This window comes from Periplaneta americana, chromosome 11 (genome assembly GCF_040183065.1).
Source record: "Periplaneta americana isolate PAMFEO1 chromosome 11, P.americana_PAMFEO1_priV1, whole genome shotgun sequence".
NCBI lineage: Eukaryota > Metazoa > Arthropoda > Insecta > Blattodea > Blattidae > Periplaneta > Periplaneta americana.
The window spans coordinates 133,487,215-133,499,321 of NC_091127.1; the positions used below are offsets into that span (position 1 = coordinate 133,487,215).

The 12,107-nt window shown below is 33.7% G+C and overlaps 1 protein-coding gene across 2 annotated transcripts in view; it reads left to right on the top strand.

Moving 5' to 3' along the window:
- The first annotated feature begins 278 nt into the window (after window positions 1-278).
- LOC138709350 (nose resistant to fluoxetine protein 6-like) overlaps window positions 279-12,107 on the top strand; it is a 59,451-nt gene continuing 47,622 nt past the window's right edge. For both annotated transcript variants that reach the window (XM_069840060.1, XM_069840061.1), the window contains exon 1: window positions 279-544. In XM_069840060.1, the coding sequence (XP_069696161.1) occupies window positions 322-544 (223 nt within the window). In that variant the 5' untranslated portion in view covers window positions 279-321. The remainder of the gene's footprint in view (window positions 545-12,107) is intronic.

Genomic DNA, 12,107 nt, shown 5'->3' on the forward strand with positions numbered 1-12,107 from the left:
AGAAGGGAAGACCAACCCCAACACTACCTGGTCTCACATGTGTGTATGTTGGCTAATTTGTAGCATGTTTCATTCAAGAAGGTGTCATTTCGTCCTGTTACCTTCTTTCCTCCTCTTAAGAAATACGCAGGAGCCGCCACTGCTTTTACTGATAAATGAAAAGTTCGCTTCCCTCGTCCTCGTTGCTTCGATATGAAACATTAATTCTTTGATAATACCAAAGCGTCACTAGGTCGTTTCTTTTATCGTTTATCGTACGTAGCCTAAGGCGGACGGTTGCACTGGGACCTGTAGTTAGTAGCGGACAACGTTAGGTGCAACATGCATGTGGTCGTCATTATCTGTGTGCTCTTACACGGGTCACTGTTCAATCAGGCGTTGGCATCACCGACAGGCTATGGAGACATTCATTTCAAGCGGCTGATGAACGCTCTGGAGGAACTGCCCACGTCCATTTCAGCGTGGCCAAAGTCCGAATTGTGTCAGACACACATTCGCTTCTACAACGAAAGTTTAAGTGCAGGAAAACCATGGGCCTACAAAAGTAAGTCACATTGCATCATTGCATTCATCATCATACACAATGTCTCTATCGCGCTTGTGGAATACTCTACCCAGTGACATCAGAGACTGTCGGAATTTAACAGTGTTGAAAAACAAACTCATTAAGCATTTTCTTACTGCGTAGAGTGCCATGCAGTAAACTGAGTATTCTAACTCATTGCAAATGTTTCGAAACTGTTATTGTTTTGTTCCGCTTTACATTTGCACAGTCAGCTACTTACTTCTAGATATTTGATCATTTTTCTTAATCACTAATATATTAGGTAATAAATATAATGTACTGTATTAGTACCTTTTATACCAATTGTGATCTTATCTTCCTACTAGTATATATATATATATATTATTATTATTATTATTATTATTATTATTATTATTATTATTATTTCTCTCATTCTTTTTGCATTTGTGTTTTTTGTATTTGTATCTGCAATTCTACTAATATTTCTTACTTCCTTCTTCTCTCTGCATTTGTTTCTTGTAAATGCCTCTTTATATTCTGGTGGTGTGGTAGAGAAGGCCTGATGGCCTTAACTCTGCCAGATTAAAAAAATAAATAAACAAATAAATACACAAATAAATAGATAAATAAATAAAATAAATAAATAATAAATGAAGGAAAGTTGATATATCGGTATTAAAAATAAAAGTCATATTCTACAAAAGTAATATTTGAAGAAAGGTCATAATCTAGAAACAAAAAAGTCTTTATGCTCGACCATGCCGAAATGTAGTAATTATACACCTGGCAGTAGCCCTTTAATGCACCTCATTAAAGTACACCTTATCATTATAATTCAGTTGTTCAGCCAATGGGAAATCACCTTTGTACAATTACAAAACCGCAAGTATCGATTATTCTCGTATATGCAATCGAAAGACAATTAGCGAAAAGTCACGGAGGCTGGAAATCCAATACTGTCGCAGAAGGTTATGTTCTGTTACTATAATAATTAGCGTTAATTGTAAATAATATTCAAATAAGTTCAATTTGTCATCTCGTTATTCACTTCTAAATCAATTTCCAGGTTATATGAAGCCTAATGTTCATGTTATTCTCTAGATTATATCAAGGTCAATGACATTCTTGCCCCGGAAAAAATCAATACTTTCGCGTCTGCGCACATCTCACAATTCAGGTCAGTTCCACTCCCCACTTACATAACCATAACATGAATACTTATGAATAATTTCAAGTTAAATATGGCATAAAAAGTCGTATGAAACTTGCCTATAATGGTAATTAAGACGCTCGCATGAAAATTATGAAACTCGCTTGCACTCGTTTCATAAACTAACATATTCGCGTCTTAATTACTACCATTATAGGCTCGTTGCATAATGTAACTATTCTAACAATGGGCTTTTGAAAGTAGGCAATTAGCCAATGTCTGAAAGTCCTTTACACTATGTACACTAGAATACGCAATTTTTACGATTTACAGTATACTATCATGGAGAATGTACGGTTAAATTGATCAAACACATTTACACTATTATAGGCGTACATTATTTACAAAATAAGTAGGCTATATGAGTAGTATTATTAAATAAAATACAGTACTTTGCATTACAGTACACAGTAACGTATATAGTAGTATAAATAATATTTGATCAATGTAGGCATACATTCTTTATGACAGTATAAATAGTAAAAATGACGTGTTATAGTGTACATAGTGTAAATAATTTATATTGTGAATATTATAGTCCATGTTTTGTTCTGCCGAACCTGACCAAAGAAGATTCGCGCTAGCATATAGTCAAGTCCTTCGCTTGCTAGTTTCACGAACGTCGTAGACTTAAAAACTCCAGTAATATTTTAATCTTGTAGCCTCGTGTGACAAAGTGCGGCCCGTGGTCATTATATTTAGATAAAGTAACGTAGTAAACTATGAAATACGCAGTAAGAACATCACATTAACTATTATCTTCAACCTAATATTATCTACATTATTTATTGACATATTATTCCCCTTCACCAGTTTGCCAATGTCCGGGTGAAGACCACATAAGCTTAGTAGCAAGTAGCAACCTTGTGAAAATCTTTAATATTAGCACTCCACACGCACGATAGCATTCACTATTTTAAATACTTGCTCAAATAAATAGATTCAACCAAATATTCAGAGAAAACGACTTGCAAATGAGAGTAATTAAGGCAAAGTCCCTTTTCATTTCATTTATTATATTCCATAGATATTTCATTAGCATTGATGCTTTAATATATGGAACAAGTCAAGAGTTACACAATTTCTTGGCGAGGTGAGATGAGACTGAGAATTCGCCATAGATTACCTGACATTTGTCTTACGGTTGGGGAAAACCTCGGTAAAAATCAACCAGGTAAACAGTCCAAGCGAGAATCAAACAAAAGCCCGAGCGGAGCTCAGAATTAGCAGACAAGTGAGTCTGCCAACTGAGTTAGTAGCAGTAGTAGCAATAGCAGTAGTAGCAGCAGCAGCAGTAGGCTAGTAGTAGTAGTAGTAGTAGTAGTAGTAGTAGTAGTAGTAGTAGTAGTAGCAATAGCAGTAGCAGTAGTTTAATCGGTTTTCTTCATGGCGAGACGTGAAGGCAGGAATCCCTAAAGGATCTGCACTAGGGTCTCTACTCTTTGCTATTTACATTAACGACATCTCTACTGCCCTTAAACATTGTCAGCACTATCTGTATGCAGATGATCTTCGGATATATATACAGGGTGGAAGTGAAATAATTATTCAGATTTTCAGAGCCAATAGCTCACGTTGTAGGTAACAAAAAAGTGTAATACCATATTGGTAGAAAGTTTATAGCTTTCTCAGAAATTTTCTTTCTTCAAATGTTTAACACCCTCTTACTCGGTAACTATTGCGAGCAGGGTAGTGATTTTTGTCCATATCGATAGAAAATGTAATAAAGAATCGTTTATTCCTCTGGTGAATTTCCATAGCGTGGATGGTTTTCGTGTAAATTTAATATAAAACCCGCTAATTTTAAGCCACTGAACGATGCGAACAGATTACAATATTACCAGGGAGGGAGAGGTTCACCTAGGTCTGTCTTGTCAAGGTCACTCGCCACTACGAGGGGGTTGTGGCTCGCGTGGCAATTGTAGCAGCTGTCTCCTAGAAAAAATAAAATATGCTACGAACTACAAACTTGGAACACTTAATGTACAATGTTCTTACGTTAAATTTATCATACTATACGTAAAATAGAGAACTCTGTGCAGAATATGTTCGTATTGAAACATATTTATACAAGCGGTTTACACCGAAACTGTAATATTAAACATGGTTATTGAAAAATTATTATATAATATATTTTTAGTAGGTTATTTTACGACGCTGTGCCAACATCTCAGGTTATTTAGCGTCTGAATGAAATGAAGGTGGTAATGCCGGCAAAGTAAGTCCGGGGTCCAGCACCAATTGTTACCCAGCATTTGTTCACATTGGGTGAGGGAAAACCCCGGGTAAAATCTCAAACAGGTAGCTTGTCCCAATCGGGATTCGAACCAGGCCACTAGGTTTCGCGGTCAGACGCCCTAACCGTTACTCCACAGGTGTGGAGTAATATATTATTCCCCCCCCTTTCACATAATGAATAAGTGAATTCTAAACTATTGCAATTTTTAATATTCTCAAGTATGGAAAACAGATTTATAAAAATTCGATTTTTGAAATCACTGAAATTTAATTATCTCACACTTCGAACATTGCACAAGGAATTGTCTGCTTCGTTTGTAAGTATTGTGAGGCACGTAACTGTACTTAAAAATCATTCGGTATTCACAAATTATCAAGTTTGTTCTTCTTACTTCCACAGAAAACTGTATTATAACATTAAAATAATGGTACACCTTAAAAAAGTAAACTCAATCAATAGAGAAACAAAAACAAACAAATACAACCTATGCTGTTATTATGTTCACTATGACGAAGCTCTCAGCTGAGCTGTCAATCATATGGCCACTGTAAAAAAAGACGAACCACGGTAATGGCAAATGGCTCACTTTGATATGCCTGAAAACTCACTTAATGATAGGTTATCAAAATTAAATCATGATATCATGTCAATCAGTAGCTTGTTCAATTATAATTTTTCATTATTGGAAGAGTTGGAAGGTGTTACGAAACAATATAGGAATTAGTAAATAATGTTTACTGATATACTGGCTTATGTTACAAAATTGAAATCTTCTCTATTACATATATTGTAAATATTTGATATTACACCCAATACAGAATTTCAGGGATAACACGGAAAATTAATCCTTCTGGGGTTTCACTTTGAGATTTAAGACAGCCCTCATCAGTCTGATCCCGGCCATTTTGTCACTCGTAATGAGTGCACCTCTGCACATAGTGTGTTGGACATTGTGCCGCTATCACACATCTCTGACACAGTGCATGAGGGTTGGCCACTAAAGGAAAACTGAGAGGTGGAACTTAAACTGAGAGGATTCAATCCGTCATCGGAACTGGAATCCGGTGTGGCTTAGCGGATAAAGCGTCAACACGTAGAGCTGAAAACCCAGGTTCGAGTCCCGGTGCCGGAAAGAATTTTTCTCCGCTCCACCCATCCTTCATTAGTTCTACAAGTTTGTAATGCATCACAAAACTGTAGAAACAATTTTGCAACTGTTAATAAGTTTTTCATAGTTTTCTCAAAACAGAGGTGAATGGATGGACATACTTCCCTTTTCCAATCAGTGCAGTGGTTCAATTAATAAATCAATACCACCAATACCACGATCTTTACTTCACCAATACGCTACAAAGAGCTCCACAGTACTAAATGATGAATTAGGTGTTATGAAAGCTTTCACGTTTGTTTAATTTTAAACAAAAATGTGTTTTATGCCATACACAAGATATATAGTCATATGACATGACACCTTGAATCAAAGATCGCTCCTCGTATTATGTAATTTTTAATTAATATTATTTTATTTAATACCAGCTGAAGGCATCCGACGTTGCCAAGGTTGCCCTTTTTTTTCTATTTTTAATTAAACTAGTTTTAGTTCAGCGCCGTCATGCGTTCGTTTATTTTAACGCTGAACGTAATGAAATGCACGGAGTTTGTATTGGTCAAACTTCAACGAACTTCACCGAAACGAAACGTAACGCATAGGGCTGGGGACGGAGCGGTTCGGTTCGGAGCAGTTAATGTGACGTCATTACTCGGTTAAACCGAGTACAGTACAGAGTACAAATTTGTCGCGGCAGATTTAAAATTTAGATAGATTGAGTCGATTTTAGAACGTATGTTTTAAAAGCGTTGTAATAAAGTGCTTTCGCTTTGCCAATTGACGAGAAAAATTGCTTCTCTTCATTGCAAAATGGCGGTTGCAAATTTCATTTGCGTGATTACAACCATTTGCGCAGTTATTTTGTATGAAAGGCCTATTTACCTTTCAATACTGTTATATATGACAGACGAAATAAGACTGATAAAACAATTTATAATACTAACAGATAATAAATTAACATGTGAGGTAAACGTTAAACGCTGCAGTTAAGCGCTGTAACTTTCTCCATTCTCCTGTAGCTTTATCCCTCTTAGCCCCAAATATTTTCCTAAACATCTTATTCTCAAACACCCTTAACCTCTATTCCTATCTCAAAGTGAGAGTCCAAGTTTCACGACCATATAGAAGAACCGGTAATATAATTGTTTTATAAATTTTAACTTTCAGCTTTTCTGAGAGCAGACTGGATGATAAAAGCTTCTCAACCGAATATTACAACGCATCTCCCATATTTATTCTGAGTTTAATTTCCTCATTTATATTTGTTACTGTTGCTCCAAAATATTTGAATTTTTCCAGCTCTTCAAAGCAAAAATTTCCAACTTTTATATTTCCATTTCGTACCATATTCTGGCCACGAGACATAATCATATACTTTGTCTTTTCGGGATTTACTTTCACACCTATCTCTTTACACCTTGTTTCAAGTAATATTCCTGTGTTTTCCCTAATTTTTGTGGGTTTTCTCCTAATATAGCCACGTCATCCGCACAAACTAGGACCTGATGTAACCCGTTCAATTCCATACTTTCTCTGTTATCCTGGACTTTAATATTAGTAGTAGTAGTAGTAGTAGTAGTAGTAGTAGTAGTAATAATAATATTTCTATTATTATTATTATTATTATTATTATTATTATTATTATTATTATGTACAGTAATATGTTCAGACTGTCAGTGCTCATTAGGCCCACTTGACAGTTCATATTATAATAGGATGAACCCCTCTTCAATGCTAGAGGCCTTTCAGCCCTCCTTGGGGATAAGGAAATAATTTGTCCTGCAGCAGAAAATATTTAAATACAACAGTATCTACGTTGTTGTCTGCTAGAATTAAGTAAAACACGTAAACTCTGTTTGAACGTTTGAACTGACCGGTAACGGCTACAGTTAACCGAGTAACTTCGGTGCTCCGCTGCCAAGCACATAAACCGATAGAACCGAGTAACTCAACAGTTCTACTCACTCCGTCCCCAGCTCTAGTAACGCAAACGAACGTCGATCGTAATCCTAGCCCAGAGACTTAAACCTTGGCCGACAGAAAAATATTGCAAGGATGGAGCGACCCAGATGACAGAATCTGGTCACATTTCCTTCACTCTTCATGTTAAAGTTACGTGGCTGTCACGCGGCAAAATCTTGTTGAGGTCTTTTAGCGTTATCAGAAACTGATATAATTTCTAGTTTCATCAGACCTTGAATATATCAAACTGTTTTCTAGCAAAAGACCGTTACTAAAACTAGTTAGCCTATCAGACAATTTTCGATAAATGTAAGACATAGCATATATTAGAAGGTCTTCAATATTGCCAATGTAATAGGCTACTGTGTTTGAGCCATGTACTGTAGGATCCTACCACTACGCATGGCACGTCCTCAAGTTGCGGATAAAGGAGACGGCTTCCAGATATGGAGGGTGACTGAGAATGTATTGAATAAACATTCGCGGACAGCCGATACGGGTGGTCCTCCAGCTTGGGGGTTGGGTGAAAGGCTAACACCCACCACCGTAAAAGAGAGCTTGTTACGAAACCCTAACATAAGAAAACACGGGAATTTTACTTGAAGCAAGTAATGAGATAGGTTTGCTAGTAAATCCCGAAAAGACTAAGTATATGATTGTTTCTCGTGACTAGAACAATGTACGAATTTATTTTTTGAAAAGGTTAAAAAAGTAAAATATGTTGGAGCAATAATAACAAATATAAATTACATTCGGGAGGAAATTAAACACAGAATAAATATGGAAAATGCCTGCTATTAATCGATTCAAAAACCTTTTGTCATGCAGTCTACTTTAGAAAAAAAAAACAGAAAGGTAGAATTTATAAAACAGTTATATTACCGGTTGTTCTGTATGATTGTGAAACTTGGACTTCCACTTTGCGAGAGGAACAGAGGTTAAGGGTGTTAGAGAATAAGATGGATAGATAGATAGATAGATAGATAGATAGATAGATAGATAGATAGATAGATAGATAGATAGATAGATAGATAGATAGATAGATAGATAGATAGATAGATAGATAGATAGATAGATAGATAGATAGATAGATAGATAGATAGATAGATAGATAGATAGATAGATAGATAGATAGATAGATAGATAGATAGATAGATAGATAGATAGATAGATAGATAGATAGATAGATAGATAGATAGATAGATAGATAGATAGATAGATAGATAGATAGATAGATAGATAGATAGATAGATAGATAGATAGATAGATAGATAGATAGATAGATAGATAGATAGATAGATAGATAGATAGATAGATAGATAGATAGATAGATAGATAGATAGATAGATAGATAGATAGATAGATAGATAGATAGATAGATAGATAGATAGATAGATAGATAGATAGATAGATAGATAGATAGATAGATAGATAGATAGATAGATAGATAGATAGATAGATAGATAGATAGATAGATGGATTTATTCGTTCCATAATATTCTTACATTTGCTTCATAGCATAGAATAAAGAACATGTCCAATTCTTACGTTTAACAATAAAATGCAATACATATAAAATGTAAATATGAAATATGTACAGAATTTTTACCTTAATAACAATAATATTTTATACAATGTAATATGTTTACCATTTAATAGTATTATAATAGTTACACAGTACTGTGAAATGTCAAAAATTCATCTACAGAATAGAAAGTGTGAGATATTAAGTAATTTTTTAGTTTTGTCTTAAATAATGCAGGGTTTTGGCTATGATTCTCATTGCCTTCAGGAAGACTATTGAACAATTTTATCGCCATGTAACGTACTCCCCTTAGAAAGCATGATAAATTTGATGATGGCGTATGAAAATCATTCCTTCTGCGGGTATTTATACTATGTATGGCTGAGTTAGTTGGAAAATTTTCTTTATTACGTAAGAGGAAATTTATTGTAGAGTATATGTATTGATTTGTTAAGGTTAGAATCTCTAATTTTTTTTTAAATAATCTACATGATTCTCTAGCCTTTGCTCCAACTATTATTCTAATGGCTCTTTTTTGTAATAAGAATATATTTTTACTATCTACAGATTTTCCCCAAAATATTATTCCGTAGGACATAATGGAATGAAAATAGGCAAAATATATTGTCTTTAAGATACTACTGTTTAGAAATTGTTGTAACTACCTAATTGCAAAGCATGCTGAGCTAAGTTTGGGGGTTATTTCTTTGATATGATTTTTCCAATTTATTGTATTATTAATATGCAAACCAAGAAATTTGGTTGTTGATGTTTCTAGTAAAGGTATATTGTTGATAGTTGTGTCCAATGTTTCAGAGATTAAATTTGAAGTGGCTTTAAATTGAATTATGTTAGTTTTATTAATGTTTAATGCTGGTTTATTGGTTGTAAACCAGTCATAAATTTTAAGGAGAATTGTTTCTGTTTTATATTTGAATGTGGCAAAGTTATTGTCTGTAATTATGATACTTGTGTCATCTGCAAATAGTATAGGATAACCTATTCCTTTTATTATGAGGCCAAGGTCATTTATAAAAATTAAAAAAAGAAGAGGCCCTAATATAGATCCCTGTGGGACCCCTGTATGAACATTTCCCCATGTTGAAGTAGATTTAAAGGAGTTATTAAATGCGTTGATTTCTCCTTTTTGTTTTCTGTTCAGGAGATATGACTCAAACCACTGATATGCTATGCCTTTAATACCATAATATTCTAATTTTTGTAGTAGAATTTTATGGTTAATACAATCAAAAGCTTTGGGGAGATCACAGAATATTCCTCCTACTTGTAATTTTTTATTAATAGCTTCCAGAATTTTATCAGTTAAATTAAACGTCGCTTGCTCAGTTTATTTATTCTTTCTGAATCCAAATTGTTCCGGAATGAGAATGTTGTATCTATCAAGATGATGATATACTCTTTTATATATAACTTTTTCGAAGACCTTTGAGAAGACTGGTAGAAGGGATATGGGCCTGTAGTTTTCGGGCGAGGTTCTGTCCCCTTTCTTGAATAAAGGAATAACAACTGAATATTTCAGTCGCTCTGGAAATACACCATTAAACATTGAAAAGTTACATAAATAAGACAGGGGCTTGGCTATTATTTGTGAACTGGCTTTTAATATTTTACTAGTAATTTCATCATATCCCGAGGAATTTTTAGACTTTAATTTCTTTAGAATTGTAATTATGTCTCGTGAATTTGTTGGAAAAATTTGAATATTTGGGAAAGTTACAGGAATAGATATTTTCAAACAATCGATGGCATTATTATTATTATTATTATTATTATTATTATTATTATTATTATTATTATTATTATTATTATTCTGTGGGATGTTTAGGTTATCAGTTATTGAGAGAAAATGATTGTTGAATATGTTCGCAACTTCTGTTGCATCTGATGCTTTTTCTATTATCTGTTACAAGAGTGTAACCTTGTTCTTTACTTCTACACTTTCCACTTTCTTTTTTTATTATGTTCCAAGTTGTTTTGATTTTATTATTCGAGTTCAGAATAATTCCGTTATAGTAAAGTTCTTTGGCTTTTAAGATTACTTTGTGTAATATTTTAGAGTACTTTTTAAAGTGAGCTATTAATTTGGGGTCATTACTATTCCTACTTTGAATATAATAATAATTTATTTATTTAATCTGGCAGAGCTAAGGCCAGTAGGCCTTCTCTTCCGCCCAGCCAGACTCTAATTCTAATTAAATACATTTGCTTACATAGTTATTACATTAATATCTAGATCATAAAACAACATGAAAGTAAATAATGAAAACTGGATAACTAATGTTAGTGTGACAATAATAAATATATAGAGAGACGTCTTAGTTTTACAAGAGATTTTTATGCCTTGTGTAATCCAATTGTTTTTAGATGTTTGAGAATTTTTGTACTTTACAGGAAAACTGGATTCAAAGATATTTAAGAATGTATTATGAAACACATTGAATTTACTATTCATATCACCATTTTCATATACTGATTCCCATGTTTCATTTTTTAGTTTAGCTTCGAAGTCCTTTAAAGATTCTTCATTTATGAACCTAAATTTATTCGGGTGTTTTGATGCAGGAATGCTATCGTTTCTTCTTATTAGTTGAGCATCGTGGTCTGAAAGACCATTTATAATGAGAACTGTGCGGTAACTATCTAATCTATCTCCCCTTATAATTATATTATCAATTGCAGAAATCGGTCCTCTTTGTATTCTAGTTGGAAAATTGACTGTATGTATTAAATTGAAGGTTGCTAATAATGCGTTAAATTCTTATGTTTTAGTGTTCTCAGTGAGATAGTCAATATTTAAGTCCCCGCAAAATATGTATTCTTGTTTTTTTTTTTTCATGTATGTGTTGTAATGTATTTTCTAGTAGATGAAGAAAATGTTTGAAATCTCCAGAGGGCGACCTGTATATACCTATAACTATAAGATTACCAGATTTTAATTCTAATTCTACCGCACACATCTCTAAATCTTTTTCTCTGCTAAATTTTGAAAGGCTGATATTTTTAAAATTTATACCGTTTCGAACAAATATGCACACACCTCCTTTCTGTAGATTCTTTCTACAATAGCTATCTCCTAGTTTGTATCCTTCCAGTGAAAGTGCCGATAATTCCTGGTGTTTCATATGATGTTCAGTGACGCATATTATATATGGGTTTATTTGTTCTATTTCTAAGAATGTTAATAACTCTGGTGACTTGTTTCTAAGGCTTTGTATGTTTTGATGAAATAAACTAAACTGACTTCCGGTATCTTTTGTTTTTGAATTTGAATTAACTCGACAAAATTTATGATTTGTATTTACTTCACTGTTCTGATTACCTGTAGGCCTACTTTCTTTTTCTAATTTATATTTTACCCTAAAAAAGGAGATGCCCATTGATGAACAGCAGGAATTATATTGGTAATCACTGGAATCCTACCCTTTATTCTATTAGCGATCAGATGCGAAAGCTTCTTCTTGCCTCTAGAATTCAAGTGTAGGCCATGAGATGTATAATCATCTCTCTTAATGCTAC